This window comes from Rhineura floridana, chromosome 7 (assembly GCF_030035675.1).
Source record: "Rhineura floridana isolate rRhiFlo1 chromosome 7, rRhiFlo1.hap2, whole genome shotgun sequence".
In the NCBI taxonomy this organism is placed as follows: Eukaryota; Metazoa; Chordata; class Lepidosauria; order Squamata; family Rhineuridae; genus Rhineura; species Rhineura floridana.
In genome coordinates, this window is record NC_084486.1 from 88,694,656 (window position 1) to 88,717,588 (window position 22,933).

The 22,933-nt window shown below is 45.4% G+C and overlaps 1 protein-coding gene across 3 annotated transcripts in view; it reads left to right on the forward strand.

The window, feature by feature from the left end:
• The first annotated feature begins 308 nt into the window (after positions 1-308).
• ABCC2 (ATP binding cassette subfamily C member 2) overlaps positions 309-22,933 on the forward strand; it is a 36,582-nt gene continuing 13,957 nt past the window's right edge. Inside the window, exons 1-20 of one of the 3 annotated variants that reach the window (XM_061636325.1) lie at positions 309-1,191; positions 5,041-5,214; positions 5,907-6,053; positions 7,273-7,407; positions 7,735-7,857; positions 8,194-8,249; positions 8,818-9,049; positions 9,261-9,436; positions 10,556-10,733; positions 12,290-12,544; positions 14,155-14,220; positions 14,608-14,745; positions 17,006-17,152; positions 17,714-17,798; positions 18,303-18,369; positions 18,683-18,809; positions 20,785-20,961; positions 21,198-21,365; positions 22,126-22,312; positions 22,589-22,715. In XM_061636325.1, coding sequence (XP_061492309.1) covers positions 1,150-1,191; positions 5,041-5,214; positions 5,907-6,053; positions 7,273-7,407; positions 7,735-7,857; positions 8,194-8,249; positions 8,818-9,049; positions 9,261-9,436; positions 10,556-10,733; positions 12,290-12,544; positions 14,155-14,220; positions 14,608-14,745; positions 17,006-17,152; positions 17,714-17,798; positions 18,303-18,369; positions 18,683-18,809; positions 20,785-20,961; positions 21,198-21,365; positions 22,126-22,312; positions 22,589-22,715 — 2,807 coding nt within the window. In that variant the 5' untranslated portion in view covers positions 309-1,149. The remainder of the gene's footprint in view (positions 1,192-5,040; positions 5,215-5,906; positions 6,054-7,272; positions 7,408-7,734; positions 7,858-8,193; positions 8,250-8,817; positions 9,050-9,260; positions 9,437-10,555; positions 10,734-12,289; positions 12,545-14,154; positions 14,221-14,607; positions 14,746-17,005; positions 17,153-17,713; positions 17,799-18,302; positions 18,370-18,682; positions 18,810-20,784; positions 20,962-21,197; positions 21,366-22,125; positions 22,313-22,588; positions 22,716-22,933) is intronic. The other 2 variants (XM_061636328.1, XM_061636327.1) reach the window with 2 other exon arrangements.

Below are 22,933 nucleotides of genomic sequence, written 5' to 3' on the forward strand. Positions count from 1 at the left end.
GTAGAAAAGTTCTCTTCACTTCTCCTTTTCCTTAGGTTTGCTTCTGAATTTTATTTGAGTGCTACCGTATAGGTAAGACATTGTGTATAAGAAGCTGAAATTTGATTAACTCTTTAATAATTAACCATGAGGGATTTAAGTTGGCTGTTCAATGGACATTGGACCCTTTTGTCAGGATTAAATCACAGTTGGTTCTGGGTTTACTGATTGTATAAATAATGAGACAGCAGAATCTCTCTTGGCTTTGCTCAGCTTGTTTCAGTGGCACTATGGGGGCAAGGGAGGAACACTGAGACCAGTATCACTGCTAGTACTGAGGGATTGGGAGGGAGGGTCCACAGCAGGTTATGGTCTTTCATCTTGAAAAGTATCTTCATAGTTTTCTATAGTATCTTCTCCCCTGCCCTGGTTTGCTCACTCTTAAGAGCATATTGTGATGCAGTCCTCCCCAGCTGAGTTCTATGGATACCCAATGCAGTACCAATCTCTGATTCTGTGACTCTAAGGCACTCCTTGGAGCTTGTGTGGTTGTGTGTGGACACACACACAGGTGATACCGGGCTGCTAGGAGGGACATGGCTCTGCTTGTGACAAAGCTGCATTATTTCAGAATCTCCTTGCACACAGAAATCATCATGCAGAGGAATAGTGGTCCAGAATCAGGCTGAGTCTTTCTTGGAATCCACTGAGGTGGAGAATAGTGTAGCATATTCCCCGGTAAATAAAAAAAGGGTGATATGATTGTCTTGGCTGGTGTAAGAACTATCTGCCCATGCAGTATTCGACCATGCCGTCACTGGAGGGTGGGGTTTCTTTATAGGTTATACTGGTGGTAGAGTAATCTTGAGGGATCTCATCCAGGACACCATGCTATTGTCCAGCAGAATCTGTGTCATTTTATCTCCTGCAGTATCTCAGGGAACACCCAGCCAGGTTCTCTGCCCATCCCATACAAGGTTCATGAATTTGATCCATGGGGCCGAATGTTCACCAGGAGTTAACCATTAATGACTTGCTATTGAGAGGCTGTTCCCAACACCCCTCTGTTGAGCCTGTGAGACTTCTGCCCTGCTTAGGCCTTCTGCAAGTTGCGAAGTAGTGGAGCCGACTGAACAGTCAGGCAAGCACAGGAGAAGTGAGTGCCTCACCATGGCAGCAGCCTTGAAGCAGTTCTGTGGCTCAGTTTTCTGGGTGAGTGGCAGCTTCTCCCTTTCCCTGAGTCATTGGTTGTTCTGCTTCTGGCAGGGATGACACACTGAAGCTCTAAAGACCAGAGAACAGCGTGTTTTGAACTGTGGGAGGATGGCTTAATGCCTGTGTTAGGGCTGTTTAGCGTGTGAGTTGGAACGAAGGGGTGTGTGTTATTTCTGTGTGTGCACTTAGCCAAAGACAAGCCTGCAGTATGAATGTAGTGAGTTTGGGGCTATAGGATAAACCTATCTTCACTGTACGCTTGCCACTTCAACGAGTACACTCAGTTTTGGAATATATGTCTTCTTTCCACCCATAAATGACAACTGTCCTCCCCCCTCCGGAAGCCTCTGCTTTCATTGATATTTCTGTTTTCACATTCGAGTGTCTTAAGGGGACTTCAAAGCATGAATGGAGATGTTAACACTTTGTGAATGATACAATCATATGACTCTTTTCATGGATAAATGTGGCTGAAATAATTCACGCTAGAGAAAAGAGTTAGGATCAGAGAGAAAAAGATGGGTGCACAATGCGGTGATCTCCCTGTTCAGAAATGTCACATATGGTATATCAAAATGCAGCTGAAGGGCGATCAAGTGTTTCATTCCATGCTTAAAATAATTTTGCTATGAAAAGCTAACATCTCTGGAATAGGGCTTCTAGATTCCATCTCTCCTTGATGTGAAAGCTCCCCAGAGATCTTCTGCTTTGAGCTCCTCTTCCCCTGCATTATGAAGTGCTGCACTCCCAGGAGGGCTAATAGCATACAATAATTATGACCGTGTAGCTTAGCTGTTGACTGTAGGAGTCTATGTGATCTGTAACAGTCAACAACCCCTGAAATAAATTTAAAAGTGCATTCCGTGCCAGCCTGTCAGCCATGGGTGCTGATTTTCTAGTAAATTGCCCAGATCTGTTTGTTGGTCATTGATGGGAAAGTCCTGGGCACACTCACATTCTTTTTTGCTTCATGAGTGAAGCTGACAAAGCCTGTCGTTGTAGATTCTTTTGTTTCAGAGATGTTGTCTCACCTGCAACTAGTGATCTTCTTGGCAAGGAGAGTACAACACCTGGTTTTTCCCATGCAGTGAAGGCTGTTGGCATTTACCGTGACTGTGTTCATGCTTACAGTCTGTTTCATATCACCTCTTTATCCTGGACGTTGACACTTGATATATATATTAGGACACACTGTAGTTGTGTTTGTGATTTCTTTTAAATTGTTTTTATATATTTTACATTGTTGTGACCTGCTCAGGGACCTTGTGGTGCACGGTGGGTAATAATAATATGCAATGGGTACGGCTGTCCAGGTGCCTCCAATAAAATAAGATTTTGTGGTTCTGAATTGCTAGTCTCCAACAACTGCTCGAGACTTCTTATTTAAATGCACCATTTACAGACCAAATTTATTCTCAAGTTACACCAGCTGAAGCAGCATAGGATTTGGCGGGAGCCCGGCTTTGCTGGTGGAATGCAAGAAGTCCCGCTGCCATGACAGTCAACACCGGCAGAACACTCCACAGACATAGTTCCATTGGCAAATATAAGTTGGCAGAGTGGCTAAAAGAGTGAGGAGCTGCATGCAATGCACAGGAGGAAGAGGATGCTTATGCCATGCTCTATACGCCTGATCATGGCCATACCCCTGTCAACAATGCCTCTGTACACCACTCCAGACCTTACACAAGGAATGTCTTCCCATAGATTTCAATGGGAGGGATTTTTTTTAAAATAGCCAGTCCCATACCAATCACCATCCTGCCCTTATCACCGCAAAGGAACACAGGATATGGTACAACTCATTCAGCACCCCACTACAGCACAACCCCATCAAGGCAGGCGACAAGAGAGTGGCATTCAATGCTAGTCCTACTCAAAGTGGACCCATGGCTGTTAATAAACATGGTTGATTTAGGTTCATTAATTTCAATGGGCCTACTCTGAGTCGGATGCAACCCAGAGTGCACAACATGGGGTCATACGTCTCTGGCCTGTGCATGCTTAGAGCCAGACATGCAAAAAGTAAGTGGGGGCTTCCCCCACCTTTCTCCTGGTGGGGCTTGAACCCTCACCTGCTCCTCAACCCTGTGCCCCACAGAGCGAGCCTCAGGAGGCTGCTGCTGTTTTTGTCTGTGGCTTCCCTTGCTGTGTGCTGTGCCCCCCTCCCTTTGGCTTTCCTCACCCGGATGAGTCTCTTGAACTCTTGTCCCAGGATGGCTCTGTGGGTGCTCTCCGCAAGCCTCCTGGAGATATGCGAGTGCTGTCTTGTGTGAGCTGTCCTTCCTGTGTGGGTTGTTCTGGTGGTGGGGTGTCAAGTAAGGGGATTCAAACCCCTCCCTGGAGGGATGCCTGGGGACTAGCAGCAGTGGAGCCATTATTGGCTGTGCCTCGAGTGGGGCTCATGGAGGGGGAAACTGTGGCATTGTTTTGAACGTTGTGTTGTGAATCATGGGGATGTGCTTGGGGAGGGTCCCCATTGTAGTGTTCATCAGCTCCCTCATTAAAAAAATATAAACCCTAAACAGTCATGCAGAAATACTTTTAAAAACTACAATTATATTTGCTCTATTAAAACTGCTCATCAAAGCTATATACTGCAGTTGAATGTGGGCTGCAATCACAGCACTGTAAGAAATAGAATTTTGGGTTTTTACAGATGTTTTGATCCCCTGGTACAATTAAAACCAAATCCTGTTTTGTCTAACAGAAATAACAGTAAATGCTGAATTAAGGAAAAGAACGATGTTCAAATCAGTTTGGGAGTTTAAACACAATATCAACAATGTTAGTTCACATGAAGTGTATGGCATAACACATATAGGCATCACACAAGAGCATCTCTAACTGATAGATAGCTTCTCTTACTAGATAGCACATGAAACGTAGGTTCAACCCATTAGTGGTAATTATCAATGTTGCTTTGTGATAAACACAAGTGTTAATTTATACCCACTTGAAAATGTCCTTGAATTCTGTCCTGAAACATCAGTACCTGACTTAATTACAGTTTAGTCATACTAAATGGATGTGTGTCATCAAGAATAAAAGTGGTTGTAAATCAATTGGCTGTGCTGGGGGAAACTGCAGCAGAGAATAGAGTTAAATATCAGTTATGCTGGGGTTGTGTTAAGACAGGGGTTCCCAACCTGTGGTCTGTGAGCTTCATTCAGGTGGACTGTGGAATGTTTGTGGATTTGTGGTTGAAGACGGGAAACTGCACATCCATTGCATCAAATATTTATATTGATTTTTGTTGTATTTTTATTCATTTTTTTATTTCTTATATTTTATGATATTTGAATTCTGTGGAATTACAATTGCTACAACGGGTAGAAAAATCACTATCTGGTTCACCAAGACCCTCAGCAATTTTCAAGTGGTCCATGGGGGGAAAGGTTTGGGAACCACTATATTAAGATGCATTGGGCAGATGCAATAAATCCTTGGAAGATGTTATGACACATTGTAATGCATTTGACAAATGCTGTGGAATTGGAATAGGGGCAGTTGCTGTTGATATATACATGGTAGTTTTCTGCGCAGATCCATACCGGAATCTGGGGCAGAGTTTAAGGCCAGGGATGGGGAACTTGTGCCCTCCCCCGATGTTGCTGGATTACAACTCCCATCATCCCTATCATTGGCCACATTGGCTGGGGTTGATGGGAGTTGGAGTCCAACAACATCTAGAGCACTACAGGCTTTCCATTCCTGGTGTATCGGATAGCGGTGGGTGGCATGGATACGTGTGAGACTATGCCAGGTACTAAGTGTGGGTTAAAGATCTTAGCAGGTGTGGGACTGCACCATATGCCTTAGTTTTTTTGTCTTTGGTGCCTCCAGAACTCCTCTTTCCTAGATCGTGATGATGCCGACCTGCCGCTGTGCTTTGAACAGACTGTTCTTGTCTGGATCCCTCTGGGCTTCCTCTGGCTCTTTGGCCCATGGCAGCTTCTCTACTTGTGCACATCCAGGATGAAGAAATCATCTGTCACAAGGGTTTACCTCATAAAGCAGGTGGGAGAGAAAGGTGTGCCCCAGGGTTTATATCAGGATGGAAACAAAGTGAAACAAAACTCAGCTGAAAGGGCACAACAGCTCACTGGGATATGGCTAGTAGGGTGGCAAGGATGGGAGAAACCCCAAAGGGTGGCAAGGATGGGAGAAACCCCAAAGGGTAGGGCAGTCATTTTGGGTAAAGCAAAGTGGGAAATGTGGGTGGAAAGAGCAGGAAAGCCAGAGGGTGAGATGAGTTCAAAAGTGTCCTGGAACAGTGACTTGGTATGTCATACCTTTATGATAATTGGGTTGTTTATTCTAGTATAGTGAATTGCTAGGAATTGAGCGGTATATTCATTATTGGCATGGTTTGCTGTATGATTGTTAGTTTTTATTACTTATTGTTCACTTTTGTAACAAACTTATATTTAAGTTATTATGAAATATATCTATTTATATTTGTTGTGAACCTGCTTTAAGTGCCTTACTTGCAAGAAAGGCATATATAAATAAACTTGACTTGATGCCAGGCAAGATGCATAGCAGTGCTCCTGGACAAAGCCACTGGGTTACTCACAGTGCACCCTGTGGAATGTGGTATTGTGAGGGGCTGCTTAAGTTCTCCATGATGGCTTGGAAGCTCCTTGCAGCCTTGTTCTTTGGGAACCTTGTAGGTAGCATTCTGACACTTCTGCTGTTCCTTTGGCCAGGTGCTGACTCTGTTGCTGTTACTGGTGGCACTTACTGAAGTAATTTTCACCATTGCTGAAGATTTAGGGAAACTCCCACACCCAGCCCCTGTTAGCCGAAACCCTGCTGTCCAGTACACGAACCCTGCACTCTACTGCATCAGCTGGGTGAGAGACTTTCTTTACCAAACCTCAATCTTTGGTGGAAATCAAAGTGTCCTTTTAAAAAACAAACAAACTGTCTTTCAGCCCAGAGATACCCACTCCAGTTTCAACCCTGCTGTGTTTCCACTAGGCCATACTATAATACTAACCCTGGGACCCAGGCTAGTGTTTGGGGGAGAGGGGATTTACATTAGAGGAAGGACAAGGAAGAAAAGAGTTAAATACTATATCCCAAAGTGCCAGCTCTCTGATCTTTCCTGATCTTTAAAGCAGCTGCCTGGAACTGCTATTTTTTAAAGGAAGATCTATGAAAATTATGATTTATTTATTTATTCATTGCCTTATACCACAAATGTCTCAAGGTGACAAAAATACAAACTACAACAGTAAACTATTAAAAAATCACATATGCTAGAATATAATAAAAAGTGATCATACATTAATTCCCAACAATTAAACTCCCCCATTCCCCAAGTACATTAGTATGATGACTATGAAATCAACAAACTAACAAAAACATCAACCAGCATGAGTGAAAATTATTATTATTAATAATCCCCTATGAGCACTTGGGGCTTTTTAGTTTTAGTTTAGAGAAAAGGCAAGCAAGAGGCGATATGATAGACATGTATAAAATTATGCATGGCATGGAGAAAGTGGCTAGAGAAATTTTTTTCTCCCTCTCACATAACACTAGAACTCAAGGTTGTCCAGTGAAGCTGAATGTTGGAAGATTCAGGACAGACAAAAGAAAGTGCTTCATCACAGAGCACATAGTTAAACCCTGGAAATTCACTCCTATAAGAGGCAGTGATGGTCCCCAACTTGGATGACTTTAAAAAATGATTAGACAAAGTCATGGAGGTTAAGGCTATCAATGGCTACTAGTCATTATGGTTATGCTCTGCCTCCACAGCTGGAGGCAATGTGCTCCCAAATACCAGTTGCTGGCAACCACAGGAGGGGAAAGTGCTCTTGTGCTCAGGTCCTGCTTATGGGTTTCCCATAGGCATCTGGTTGGCCACTGTGAGAACAGGATGCTGGACTACATGAGCCATTGGCCTGATCCAGCAGGCTCTTCCTATGTTCTTATCTCAAGCTGCTCTTTCTTATCAAGTTTCATGTTTGGCCTGGTACAATGAGTTTATAGGACACCTTCTTCAGTTCCCTAACCCTGAAGCCAACCTAGTCTTGCAATCTCTTTGCTCTCTCCACACTGCAGTTGCTTGTTTTGCTGATCCATGACAGCCGCCGCTTCACCTCCCGCAGGGACTCAGGGACTCTGTGCATCTTCCTCATCCTTTCTCTGCTCTGTGGTGTGTTTCAGCTCCAGACTCTGATCCGGCAAGCAGTGCAGGTCAGAAGCACAGGAGGTATATGGAAGACTAGGCAGCCCAGGATGGGAAAGAAGAGGTGGCCCCCAGCAAAGCCACCTCTGGCAGCAGTTTTGGGCCACACTCCCACTGCTTGTAAAGAAGATAGCGCATTCAGCTTGGCAAACCCGTCCACTGTGTTTCTCCCATAATCTTGCTCAGGAGTCTCCTGGGACAGGGAGGAATGGGAAGAAGCCACAGGAAAGGGTGTCGTGGTACACAGCCTTAGCCCAAGCTGCCTGGAAGAAGCAGGTCCTGGAAGAAGCAGGTTACTTCCACTAGTAACTCCTGCTTGCTTTTCTCTCCTTCAGGGCTCCGTCACTGATGTGCCACGTTTTAGCTTCTTCCTGATCTCCTACGGGCTTCAACTCCTCCTGTTCTTCACCTCTGTTATTTCTGACATTGCCCCTGAAATGAAGGAAGCTGCAAAGAAAGTGAGAACCTTCAGTTGTGTGTTCTAGACTTGTAGGATAACCTTTGGGAAGGGAATAGCCATAGGTATTCTGCACAGCATTCCCACTTTGGAGAGGCTTTCTGAATGGTCGACAGGATAGGGAACCTTCCCACATATCATCTCTTTAGGAACTTAGTTGTTGTGGCCACATCTGATCCACCTGATGCCCTGCTGGGTGGGAGTGATCTCAAACTGAAAAGCCTGCCATATATCTTCAAGAGTTTGTTTTGAAAGGTAACAATCAGAATTAGTCATACCTCATAACGGTTGTTCCCTGAATTTTTCAACGCTGAGTTCTGCCTCCCTTGTTTTTCAGAACCCAGAGATTGTAGCCTCTTTCCTGAGCTTCCTAACCTTCCACTGGTATAGCAGGTATGCAGATCTGGATGGAAGACATCTGAGTGCTCTTGAGCTCAGGCCTTGCTTGTGAGCCTTCCATGGGCATCTGGTTGGCCCCTATAAGAAAAGAATATTGGACTAGGCCGCTGGCCTGATTCAGTAGGCTCTTATGTTCTTATCTAGGAGAATAAGGGTCTGTGACTGGGAAGGAAGCAACTGGAAAGTGTACATGTATGTGTGCAGTTTGGAGATAGGAGAGCTAAGGGTTGTAAGAGCAAAGGACTTTGGATCTGAAATATTTATGTAGTGAGAAAAACCATACTACAATGGAGTTTTTCCCCCCAGGCTCTTCTTTCAGTTTTTACTTTGTCTCTGCTATGTCTAACTAGCAAGTCTAGCCTTTTGGTATTATTCATTCGATTCCACATGTGTCAGTTGCTGGGCAGCTGGCAGTCTCTCCCTGCCACAAAGCCCCAACTCTTAGTTACTGAACTCATTTAATTGTTGTGGCTAAGCATGGTCAAAGGAAAGAGTTAGCAAGGTGAAGAGCTGCAAGGGTGCCTGGTTATGAGCATCTAAGATCATTTGTTGTACCTTCCAGGATGGTGCTAAAGGGCTTTCGGAAGCCATTAGTGACTGATGACCTCTGGGACTTGAAGGATGAACATAAGACAGAACACATTTTTGGCAAGCTTGAGAAGAACATGAAAGCCAGGGTCAGAAAGGCTCAGAGGGAACTGGAGATCCAGCACCGGAAAACAAAATGTCATTCACATGTCACTGACCACATGAATGGTTTGAGCAAGGCCCAAAGTCAGGATGCATTGGTTCTGGTAACTACTATAGCTCTAAGGTGGAACATCCAATGGCTGGGATTGGTGTGAAGGAATGGGAGGAAATCCTACGCACACCCTACTGCAGCTTAGGGGCATTTGGGGGGGGTGTCTAACTAATGGCAAGATGAGTGGCTCCATGTGGGCCCTTGAGCCTGAGAGCTGGTGACTGCTTGATGCCTGCCGAGCTTAAATCCTGCTCCTAATTTAGGAAGAGAAAGAAAAAAAAAACAAGGAAAAGGGAGGCACGAGAGATTCTAGTGGTGACTATGCTAAGAAGTGGCTGCTGGCTGCTGTGTTTCGAACCTTTGCTGGGAACCTTGCGAAAGCAGTGGCACTCAAGGTGGTGCAAGACCTGCTGGTGTTTGTGAGCCCCCAGCTGCTGAAGTGAGTCCACCAGTTTTGTTATTCTGAGCTTTTATAGTGCCCTGGGCAAGAGGCAGGGTGTGAGGGTGTGGAGAATCACTGCATTGGCATTACAGTTTAAACAAACATTTGACGCAGGAGGGCCTTAGCTGGAAATCCATATATACCCTATTGACCATCTACATGCTGATTGATCCCTTCAAATGTTCTCTTAAGTTTTTAAGGCACAATCCATGTGTACACATTTCCTTAGCATAGAGTCCAATTCATGCATCTGAAGATTCCAGGTGTACCTAAAAGAAATGTCTTACACTTCTACTTTAACATGGTACATTAAGATGGTTGTATAGAAGAAGAAGGTGCTGAGAGACAGTTTTCAAACTCCAGCTGGCTTCTGAAAACAGATTTTCCTAGCTCCAGGTTTAATACTGTAGCTACAATCCCATATTGAGAGCCAGTGTGGTGGTTAGTGTGCTGGACTTAGACCTGGGAGACCAGGGTTTGAATCCCCACATAGCCATGAAGCTCACTGGGTGACCTTGGGCCAGTCACTGCCTCTCAGCCTCAGAGGGAGGCAATGGTAAACCCCCTCTGAATACCGCTTACCATGAAAACCCTATTCATAGGGTCACCATAAGTCAGAATCGACTTGAAGGCAGTCCATTTCATTTTTCAATCTCATATTATTGTAGCGGATAAGTAGCAGAGCATGTTCCAAGGAAGAACTTGGTCTGGTCCCTGCACTAGGGGGTAGTGATGGGTTAGTCTTTAGCCTTAACTGAAAGACATCCCTAAGACTGCTGTTCTATATCCTATATACACTTACCTGAGAGTAAGTCCCACTGGACACAATGAGTTTCTGAGTTGACATGTGGACTAAAATTGTCAGCGGGAGATATCCTGGGTGTTGGGCAAATGGGAGATCCACTAAGGCTGCACATGGCTGTGGGTTACCCATGTGTGATGTACATAATTGCACTGCATGAGTTTGATTGACGAGGAGCCTGGAAACAGTGCATAGAAGAAGAGGAGGCTGATGTGCATGGCTAGATGGAGACTGGGGGGGGGTGTCCTTGGAGTGTGGTTTGTGTAAGACGGAGTGGTATTTAATGTGGTACTCATGGTTGTCTTCTCTCACAGGCTGATGATCTCCTTTGTGTCAGATCCAAATGCCTATCTTTGGCATGGCTACCTCTATGCAGCACTGCTGTTTGTGATCGCATTGATACAATCTGTCTGCCTGCAACAGTATTTTCAACTCTGCTTTGAGTTGGGCATGCTCGTACGCACTGCTTTGATGGCTGCCATCTACAAGAAGGTCAGCTGGGTCCTTCACCTTGTGTGGGTGCTGCTTTCCCTAATGCTGGCAAATCATCTTTGACTGGCTGCTTTATCCTAGATATTGGGGGTGATGGATAGGTTTGTTTGTGGGCAGCTGGGCTTGGCTGTGCCTGTAGCAAGGGAAGAATCAGAGAAGTGGAAGGCAATTTTAATATCTACTGCTTGTGGATCCTCATGTGTCTTACCTACCTGCTTTGGGGTGAGGCTGGGCTCACCCTTCATATATATTTGTTTCTTTATTAAAATATTTATAAGCCACACTTTTCATAGAAGTACATCAAGATGGCTTGTTGTTGTTAATGTTATGTGCCTCCAAGTCGACTACGACTTATGGCGACCCTATGAATCAGTGACCTCCAAGAGCATCTGTCATGAACTACCCTGTTCAGATCTTGTAAGTTCAGGTCTGTGGCTTCATTTATGGAATCAATCCATCTCTTGCAAGATGGCTTACAACATACAAAAACACAATAACATTTAAAACCAGTGAAAACATCATTAAAAACTATTTAAAAGCATTGGTTAGGGAAAAAATCATGTTAAAAGGCCTGTCTGAGAAGTTCAGAGATGCCTGGGAGAAAGGAGAGATGGTTCCTGCCGACCTTCTATTGGTAGTGAGTTCCGCAAGGCAGGGCCTGCCACACTAAAGGCTCGGTCCCTGGTGGAGGCCAACTGAATCTCAACGGTATGGGGAACCACCAGAAGTGCCCCATCAAAAGATATCACTGATCGAGATGGAACATAGGGAGTCAGGCGGTCTTTAAGGTACTTTGGGATCAAGTTTTTAGGGCTTTGTGAATTAACCTTGAACCTGACCTAGTAGCAATTTGGCAACCAGCGCATCTTGCAGCAGGGCGGCATCTTGCCAGTAATCTGTTCCTGTAAGCAGTCTGGCTGCTGGATTCTGTACTAGTTGCAGCTTCCAGACCAGAAAAAATGGCAGCCCCACATAAAACACATTCTAGTAATCAAGTCTTGAGGTTACCAACGCATGGACCACTGTGGTTAGGCTATCATGGTCCAGGAATGGTCACCGCTAGTGTACCAGCTGGCAGAAAGCACTCCTGGCCACAGAGCTCACTTGAGCCTCTAGTGACAGAGGTGGATCAAGGAGTATCCCTGAACTGCATACCTGCTCCTTCAGAGGGAGTACAACCCAACTAGGGCAGGCAATTGACCCAACTCCTGGACACGGGAACCACCCACCCCAAAGCCTGCATCTTTCCAGAATTCATGCTCAGTTTATTGACCCTCATCCAGGCCACCACTGCATCCAGACACTGGTCCAGGGGCTTGCACAACCTCTCCTGATTCAGATGTAATGGAGAAATAGAGCTAGGTATCATCAGCATATTATGGCACCTTGCTCCAAAGCGCCTGATGACCTGGTCCTACCTCACACATGATAACAACACTATCTCTTTCAAGTCCTCATTGTCTCCATCATCACAGTGCTGTGTGCCCTGGTCTCTCATGGATATGGCACCAGCTAGTACCCCTGGTTCTTATAGCAACTGCTGTGTCTGTATTCAGGCCCTCACAATTTCCAATGCCACACGGAAGGAATCCACAGTGGGCGAGATGGTGAATCTGATGTCAGTAGATGCCCAGCGCTTCATGGACTTTACAAACTTCGTGCACCTGCTGTGGTCAGCTCCACTGCAGATAGTGCTGTCTGTTGTGTTTCTGTGGCTGGAGCTCGGCCCCTCTGTGCTTGCTGGGATTGGGGTCATGATACTGCTCATCCCTGTCAATGCTGTACTGGTCACCAAGGCCAGGGCCATCCAGGTGAGTGAGTGCAGGTTTGCTCCCTTCCCAACTCAGATCCTTGTCTGAGCCCCCAGAATCCCTGTCCATCCTTCTAGACTTTTTCTATTCCTCAGGCCCCCCACCTGCTGCTCACGCTTCTATTCTATAACTAGCAAACCTGGTTTCTTGCTGACCAGGCAGTTAGGGCTGCATAGAACCTTCTGGCACCCTCATCAGGTCAGCTGGGGGAGGCGGGCAGTTTATTTCTTGCCAGGTATGGGGCCCCAAATCAGTTCCCCGGTCTGGGTGGGGTAGGGACATTTATCTAAGGGGTGAGCAATAGTATGTTGGCTGCTCTCTTTTTTTATAAAACTTTTAAAATAACATTTAAAATAAAATGTAAATCCATATACATTATTAGGAACACTGTGAAAATATTTACTTGAATCAACATGCATATATCACTGTGCATATGCGGTTATGTATAAGGATATACTTCATTAATTTTTAATATATTTATTATTTGTTTACCCAGTTCATTAGACTGTTAATATATTGTTATTATCTGCGGATATTATAATCATCATCATCATTTTTTTAACGTTGCTGCCTGTGAGGACAATGGTGGCCGTCTTCCTCTCCCCCCTCCCTCATATCCCCTCCAATATTTTAATTAAGGCAACGATGGATGGATAGATGGGTGGGTGGGTGGAACTTCGCTCCAATTCCCACTCCAATTCCCCCACTCCCAGCACATGGTCCAGAGGGACGCAGATGCCTCTGCCTCATCTGGCTTTGATAGAAAGGAGAAATAAAATTATGCTTTGTCCCATCCCCTCATGTCCTTTTATCAGTAACTTAACAGTTTGCTACTGTCACTTCATTATTGGATTTAACCATCATTGTGATTGTAATGATATGATTTTTCCTTTCATGGAGAAATCCTTGTCTCAATGAAAAAATGATTTAAAAAATAAGAGAGAGAGCTGAATGTCACCAGCAAATTAGTGCTTCTTCACCCAAAATCCCTTTACAGTCTGTCCTAATGGTTTAATGCAGGGGTGGGCAGAAGGTAGATTTGGATCCGCTAGTAGATCTCTGGGTGATTTGCAGTAAATGCAGAAGTGTTTCTGACTCCCGATTGTTTAATAATAATAGCAGGAAAAAGGCCTCTCCTCACCCCCATTTGGCTGAAGAAATTAAAAAATAACCCTTTTGTGTGCATGAGGGGGGGAACCAACAGTCTATTTTTGTGTGAAAGACCTGTGAGTTCAGTTCTGGTACTGACATTTTGAACGTGTCTGCCCTGAGTCACTATTTTGCACTGGGCTCCGATTCATAGATCTCAGGGTTGCAAAGAAGATCTTACAATCCTGAAGTTTGCCCACCTCGGGTTTAATGCAGATGTTTAAAAGCATAGAAGGGCAAGGTTGAATGCCATAGAGTAAGTCCCTTAGGGCACAACAGAGGCCCCTCAGCATCCCTTTCAGTGATTTATTAGAGGATCAGGAGGAAAATTATGGCAATGTACCTCTGACTGTCAGAGGCAAAGCAAAAGTGGCTTGTCAGTGGGTATGTCCCTAATAGGCAATGCTTTATGTGGGGCTGGGATGATTCTCAATTCCCTCCCTATAACTTCCTTTATGCAGATGAAGAACATGAAATACAAGGATGAGCGCATGAAAATAATGAATGAAATTATCAGTGGCATCAAAGTGAGTAGCAGAGACCAGATTGTTCTATCACAGTAATGAGTTGGCCACACTTATAGTACCATCAATGGTTTTTTTTGTCTAACCTTGCATGTGTACTCATAAGTAACTCCTGTTGAATTCAATGAGGATTGCTCCCAAGTACATGGGGTTAAGATTGCAGATAAGGGGTATGGAAACAGGCAGTGTTGCCTCTAATCTCTGCCAGATGTATCCCAGAAGCAGGCAAGCAAAGATCAGCACCTACCTTGCCATTGTCTGCTATAAATGTTTGCACTGGGCAAGGGGCTCATACTGGAAATGAGGCCTGGTGGGATACCCCCCCCTGCACTGAGTGGATGGAGAGCTCTGTTAGACTGAACCCTATGACTGACCATGAGCATCCCTCAGATCCTGAAGCTGTTTGCCTGGGAGCCGTCATTTGAGAAACGAATTGGAAGGATCCGTGCACAGGAGCTGAAGGGCCTGCTGCATTTTGCTTACCTGCAATCCATCTCCATCTTCTTCTTCAACTGTGCTCCTCTCCTAGTAAGACAATGGCTGGGAATGGGACCTAGGGGTTGGGAATGGAGCTGGGCTTCTAATTAAAGAGCCGAGCAAAGAATAAGAGACAAGTACAAACTAGGATACCGATTGATACAATGCTGGAGACCTGATCAGAATATGCCATGAAGATAGTCTGGCTAGTTTCTATATTCAAAAGGTTTGCTGATTCAACCCCTGGGCGAAAAACTATGTGTAAAGGTTGTTTTTCCATACATCACATTCTACTCAATATAATACTTGGATGTGCCCTTTGGTAAATTATAAATCATGTAATTTCCTCTTGCAGAGTAAGATGCCCTCCCTGATACCCACAGGAAGATGTTCCTATTTGCATATATGCCCAATACTTTAGAGAAGAGTATGCCTTCTGTGTTTTCTTTCCCTCTAACTGTGATGCCCACTGTGGCACCCAGACTCACTGTAACTATGATGTTTATGGCAGATCTGTTCCTTCATCCAGACCAGGATTTCCAAATGGTCTGGCCTAACCATAGACTAGACCACCCTAGCACTTATAGTACACAGACAGGGGAAAAGGGAATTCTGGAAGGAACACCAGTCTGCATGTTGCTATAAGCAAGGGAGGAACTCTAAAACAAATCTAATCAGAGTTAGTCCGAGTTCAGGTTCTTATTTCTGAGTCCCAGCCTTCTGAATAAAACGGTAACCTTACTTTTTCTCAAACCCAGTGCCCAATGGCCATGTGCTTGGGTTATTCTATTCCTTTGGGGATATCAAGTCTGCCAGTTCTGGGCATACTCTGTTTTGGTCCCTGGGCAACACAGACACACAAAATGAAGGGCTCAAAGATGAGGTGGCGGCGGCTGTCAGCTGTGTATCTCCTCCACTAAAAGACAGACATCTCAGAGGCAACTACTTAGATCGGCCATTCCCAATCTTGCCACCCTGGGCTCCTGCTGGGAGGAAGGGTGGGATATAAATTTAACAAACAAATAAATAATAAATAAACCTTGTGCCCTCCAAATGTTTTGAACTACAACTCCCATGGTGGGAAGACCAAGGTTCAAATCCCCACTTAGCCATGAAGCTCAGTGGGTGACTTTGAGCCAGGCACTACCTCTTTGCCCAATGTACCTCACAGGGTTGTTGGGATAAAATGGGGACAGTGAAATATTTATGCCACCTTGAGCTCCTTGGAGGAAAGATAAGATGCAAGGTTTTGGGACCATGGGTCTAATACACAAGCTGCCAATATGGAAGCTGCTATGCCACTTTCAAAACCGGATATAACATGTTCAAAAAGCAATCAGGAAAGTCTTTTTTTTGCCACCTGAGACAATAAATGCTAAATTGTTGCTTGCTTAACCTTTTTAAAAAGTGAAATCTTAATAATGGGCAATAAAATGAGCTTAAACATCAGTGCTGGATTTAGGAACAAGACAGTAAAGCATGGCTTCACATTATGAGGGGCCTCTAATTTTAATATATATATATATATATATCCCCCGCCTTTCTTTCATCAAGTAACCCAAGGCAGCATACGTTTGTTCCCAGTGGTCTTCCATCCAGACACTGGCCATACCTAGACCTGCTTAGCTTCAGCAAGGGGGTAGTCTCATGTACCTTCAGACCATACCCTGGGACCAAATATGTTGGAGATAACTAAGTAGTTTTATTATAATTGAAATCGCTTTGGTTTGAATAACCTTTCATAAAAAATCCATCACCAAAATTCTGAACCCAGACTTTCTGATCTCAATCCCATTAACTTCCCTTCTAGGGCTGTTGGAGTATTCACATCATCCACAGGTTGCTCAGCCTCACTTCAGATCTCAAGAGGAGTTCCTGGGAGCTAGCCTACCAACACATTCTAAAGTCCCCTTCCACATCGGGCATCATTTCCAATACTTCTCTCCTTGCCACTTTTCTCACCACTTTCTTTTTCTTTTTCTTCTTTATGGCATGGGGCCTCTGAAACTTGACAGTACTTAGGGCCTCAGCATGTCTTAACCTGGCCTTGTTAAACATACATAAGCTATCAGGTGCAAATTAGTAGCCACTGGTATTCCACTCTAGGAGAGGCAACAACTAGAGTTGTTGAGCAAAAATGTATGTTGGCATTGGCACTGAGGACTCCTTCCTTGGTGGGAATTGCACCCGTCTCCCTGAGCAAATGCTTTAGGTACTCAGATTGCCTGACATGGTGTACGATTCTAGTCCCTTTTACTCACTCCTTGCCGTGCAGAAGACACACCTCACCCCTGTGACTCTTGATCCTTAGGTCTCAGTGGCCACATTTGCGGTGTATGTGATGGTTGATGAGAACAATGTTCTGGATGCACAGAAAGCCTTCACTTCTATCTCTCTCTTCAACGTACTGCGCTTTCCTCTTGTCATGCTTCCAATGGTATTGTCCTCCCTAGTGCAGGTGAGCAGGCTGGTGAGGGATATATAGCATGTAACTGATGGGGGGTGGAAGGGAAGAGCCTGCTACCAGGGCGCAGCTAAGGTTTGGCCCTCTCACCTTGTTTGTAGAGTGAGATGGTTGGGTCCTGAGTTGGGCAAATGGCAATAAAGCTCCATTAGGTTTGGGTTGCATATCACAAACTCCATGCAGTCTGTCTGGGAGCTGTGTCTCTCGATAAGCCACGGGGGTATCAGAAACCACCAAGCTACCCCATGCCTCAAGGGCTGGCTCCAGATTTGAGGAGGCCTTTGACAAAGTGCTCTACTGGCAGCGGGACCCCCCTGGTAGTGCTCTGATCAGGGCCAGTCAGGGAGCTACTTTCTTTATTTATCACAATGCCTCAGCATGGCCCTATGTCTGGGCATTGTAGGAAATTCAAATGGTGGCTCCCAGACCCAGCCAATTGCTGTTCATCGTAGCACTGAAAAATATTTGAAGTGGGAACCAGGGTAGGCATGGACCCCACAAGGGCGCTGGTATCACCAGGCTTGGCGAGCCTGATTTTGCCTCTATATCTTACAGGTCAATGTATCTACTGAGCGCCTAGAGCGGTATCTAGGCAGCGAAGACCTGAACACTTCGGCCATATGGCATGACCCGAGCCCTGGTAATTGAAGGGTTTCAAGTACTTGAAAGGTTTCCACACAGAGGAGGGCCAGGATCTCTTCTCGATCATCCTAGAGTGAAGCACACAGAATAATGGGCTCAAGTACAGGAAGCCAGATTTCGGCTGATCATCAGAAAAAACATCCTAACTGTTAGACTGGTACAACAATGGAACCCAATTACCTAGGGAGGTGGTGGGCTCTCCAACACTGGAGGCATTCAAGAGGCAGCTGGACAGCTACCTGTTGGCGATGCTTTACGTTGGATTCCTGTGCTGAGCAGGGGGTTGGACTCGATGGCCTTATAGGCCCCTTCCAGCTTTGCTGTTCTATGATTCTATGGGTAGGGTTAGGGTTTGGAGGTCAGAGAAGGCAGAGTTCTGGAGCGAATGCAGCAGGCTGTTAAAAATGTGTCAGAAGACAAAGGTGGCTTGTGTTCTGTGGCAGGGCTGGAATAGTTCCTACTCTGCCCTTGATGATGATGCTACCCTTTCTCTCTCCTCCAGGCTGTGCTGTACATTTCTCAGAGGCCTCCTTTTCCTGGGAACAGAATTCTGATGCCACTATTAGAGAGTGAGTCACCACATACTGGATATATTGGAGTGGGATGGGGTAGGAAGAGATAATGGGATATATCTGTAATCTGTTGCTTCAAAGAAGTAAGCAAGGGGGCTTCTTTCTAACCCTCTCACCTATTGGGTAAGGCAAGGAAAGATAAACCAGATCCCTTGAGCCACAAGAATGTTCTGGCACAGCTTCCCTCAATAAAGGTGGTTCTTTTCAAGGTCTTTCCAAGGACATCAGCCCCAAGGACTTCCATATACTGTACATGCCTTCTCCAGCCACTAAATCTATCATGAGTTTATGTGCTATTTTTCCCCTGCAGCATAAACCTGCAAATTCCACATGGGCTCTTGTTGGCCATAGTGGGGCCTGTGGGATCAGGAAAATCATCACTGGTGTCAGCTATATTGGGCGAGATGGAGAACATCAAAGGACATATCAATATTCAGGTAAGAGGAAATGGGTGGCGTAATGTGAGGGGAGGTACCTCTAGTAAGAAGCAAGGCTGTTGGTGTGAGTTGGAGGGGCACTATGGAGGGGATGGACCCAAAGCACCATGCGATGAAACAGACCTACAGAAAGTCTTCATAGCACATTCATATCTAATGCAGTACAGGGCACTATGTTGTTGTCAGCTGTGTTCCTCTCTTATGCAGTGTCTCTCCAGCCTTGATCCTTGAGAGGACAATTAGGCTTCTCTTCACTTACAGCAGGAGTGGGCATCCTGTAGTCCAACAGCATCTGAAGGCCACAATCCCATCCTCTCTAACTACTGGCAATATTTATAAGAATTGGGAGTACAACAACATCTGGAGGGCCAGCAGTTCCCCACCCCTGGTCTACAGAGTAACATAGAATGGAAAGCCAGCTTACTTTTAGTTTGGTCTCTCAGTATGAGAAACCTGGATGGCAATTTGAAGTTGCCACGAGTGGTTAAGAGAGGGTGCCCTGGAGACACGCTGATTTTTTTAAAAAATGGTTTAAAATGTTTATATCTCACATGTTTTGTTTCACACATAGGGCCCTTGGCCATTGAGCTGGGTGGTATAGTGGTTAGAGAGTTGGACTGGGAGCTGGGAGACCAGGGTTCAATCCCGACTCAGCTGTGAAGCTCTTGCTGGGTGACTTTGGGCCAGTCACAGTCTCTCTACCTATAACCTACCTCACAGGGTTGTTGGGAGAATAAAATGGATAAAATGTATGTCACCTTGAGCTCCTTGGAGGAAAGGTGGGATATAAATGTAGTAGTAGTAGTAATAATAATCATACAAAAAAAACCCTTACACACATGTGCACACACATTAGCAGGGCCCAAAATAATTTCAGGAGAGACAGAAACGATTTCTAGTGCTTCAGAGTGATGTTACTTTGGAATATCACACTGCCTGCCCCAGTGTTTGTAAATGCATCCCCATAATCAACCTGTAAGTTTGTAAATAAGATTGTTGATGGTATATTCTGAGCCTCCAATGATCCTGTCCTGAACGGAAGCTCACCCAAGGGCTGCCCAAGACTTTCCATCATTGGGGAAGGATAAGGGCAAGATGGCATGTTCCTCTTTCTCCCATCCCGTTGTTGCTGTGACCACAATCCCTTCACGGTGTCCTGCATCCCAGATTTTCAAACCCTCTGCTGCCCCAGGTCTGCTAATCCTTGCCTACATTCAGTGGTGGCTGGTGCCCACTGGGACTGGTGGGACAGAAGGTGGAGAGGCCAGCAGTAGGTGGAGCCAGAGGCAATGACAGGCAGAGCCAACACATTCTGCTTTTGTCCCCATCCTCCTCCCTGTTGAGTTCTACAAGGGCAACAAAGACTGAGGAGGAAGAAGCTGACAGCCAGTGCCAGCTCTTGGACTGGTTGTAAGTAAGAAAGTAGGCATATGGGGGCTGGCTCAGGGCAGACTGAGGTTGGTGGAGCAGTGCCTCATTCACCCTAACCTACTGGTTGAAGTATCAGAATAAAACCTGGAAGACCAGATTTCAAATCCCCATTTAGCCATGAAGCTTAATGGGTGACCTTGGGCCTGTCACTACCTGTCAACCTAACCTACCTCACAGGGTTGTTGTGAGGATAAAATGTAGAGGGAGAAACATGTACGCTCTTTGTAGGAAAGGTGAGGTGTAAATTAAATGATAAAAATTAAACAATTATCTCTTGCATTTATAAACGGCCTTTCTGCCACAGTGGTTTACAGTTTTTAAATACTAAAACAAACAAATGGTATGAAATCAAGAGCAACAGAATCCTCTCAGGCCAATTCATGGTCTCTTCAGGAGCTGATGGCACCAGTTCCCTGGCCTGGCCTTCCTTAAGCAGCACTAGGAAGGTGGGGAGAGGCTGCAGTTTACAGCCTTTCCCAAGTACTGTTGACTAGCTAGATGTCTTCATTGTTGTCGTTGTCATCTTCTTCTTCTTCTTCTTCAGGGCTCCGTGGCGTATGTGCCTCAGCAAGCATGGATCCAGAATGCCACGCTGAAGGACAACATCCTTTTTGGGTCACCCTTCAATGAGGTCCGATACCAACAGGTCATGGAGGCTTGTGCTCTCCTCCCAGACCTGCAGCTGCTTCCAGGAGGAGACCTCACTGAGATTGGAGAGAAGGTGCCAACCTTGGGCTCAATGGCAGAAGGGGCAGGTGGTCATCTGGGGGGAGTGAGATGGAGTAAGTAGGGCAGGTAGGCTGAAAGGCCTGCATGAACACCTGCAGTTCAGTGAAATTTATGGTGGAAAAGAAAGACGACTCTTGGTCCCACATGCAGGAGTAGGGAATGCTATGGGTAATAGTTCACAATCGTGCTGTGGATAAGAGATCCTAGCCTGGCTGTTTTCTTATGCAGGGCATTAATCTGAGTGGAGGCCAGAAACAACGAGTCAGCCTGGCTAGAGCTGTATACAGCAATGCAGACATCTACTTACTGGATGACCCCCTCTCAGCCGTGGATTCCCACGTAGGGCGACACATTTTTGATAAAGTGCTGGGGCCAGAGGGGCTGCTGCAGAATAAGGTGAGCTCTTGTCTGCCCTGTGGACCCTGTTTTGTGAAGGGCAGATGAAGAAATGTTTTATTTATTATTACTACAAGACTGATACTCCCCTTTCCTACCAAAGGAAATCAAAAAGCAAACAAAAATCTATCCGGGGAAGGAGATGTGTTATTGATTCAACTTAGCTCCAAAAGGAGCTATTGGCTCCTGAAATGGTCTGTGATAGTTTTCTAGAGAAGGAAGCTTTTTCTGTCACTGATGAACTTACGAGCTCAACCCACTTTGCGATTGAGATCTATATGGGCTGAATCAATAATCTACATTTCCTGCCCCAACTGGATTTTTGTTTGTTTCTGCTTTGTGATGCTGCCCTTTTGGTGTGTTCTAAGAAAACCAAGGCAGCAGAAAGCTAAGTTAAAACAAACAAACAAGACTATTGAGTGGGTAGTGTGCCTGCAGAGGCCTTGCTGATACAGGCATACCCCGCTTAACGTTGCCCTGCTATAATGTACATGCTCCATTTGTCCCCCATACCCCGCTTAACGTTCGCATGCTTCGCAATAACGTATACTTTATTGGCATGACGCTGCTGCCATCTAGTGGTGATTGCGTGCACTACAAGTGAAGACAATTGCATCACTTACGTTTATTTTCGCTTTAAGTATACTCTCCGGTCCTGTTGCGAACATTAAAGCGGGGTATGCCTGTATAATGTCATAAATAGCTAGGGATGTCATCTTGATACTGTCCCCTGAAGTTAGTATGCTGGTTTGTGCCACAGACCCGGATCCTGGTGACTCATAGCCTAAGCTTCCTGGCTCATGTGGATGACATTGTGGTGCTGGTGGCTGGAGGTGTCTCAGAACAAGGTTCTTATGGCACCTTACTGGCTAACGGTGGAGCATTTGCTCAGCTGCTCAACACATATGGAAACCAGCAGGAAAACATGACTGAAGAGGAAGTCACAGGTAAGAAGCATTACAGTATACAGGGTTGAGGAACACTGGTCAAGGTGACCTTCCAGATGCATCTTCTTCTATAGTGAGTCACACTAAAGTTGTGCAATAAAAATGACTTACGACTTTTATATATCAAAACTCCACTTTGAACAACAAAGGAATACCTGTGCCTCATGAGATTGGAGGCAGGGTAGGATCCACCTAATATTGTGACCCTCAGATTCATTCTCTCAGCACTTGTCTCCATCCTGAGCTTCAACCATGCTATACTCTTGACTTTTTTAGTGAGTATGGGTGAGGAGCTGGAATTGTCTGAGGACCCTGAACCTGGAGCTGAAGAGATACCGACTGATGTGGTGACCATGACTCAGAAGAATGAGGCCAGTGTCCAGCAAAAAAGCTTCACCCGCAGGTGAGGCCTCCTATGAACCCCACAGCCACTTTATTTGCCATTTACCTTTCTGTTCTTGCCACGTATGTCCCCTTTTATTCCCTGTCTTTCCTGTATCTTCCCTCCTTCCTTTCTTTTGGAATCTTTGTAAATCTTTTGAGCCAGACCTTGGAGTAGGGTAGGTGGGGGAGCAAAAAGGGGCCCCTCAAAGCTAGAATTTCTAGGGATGTGTTGATTTC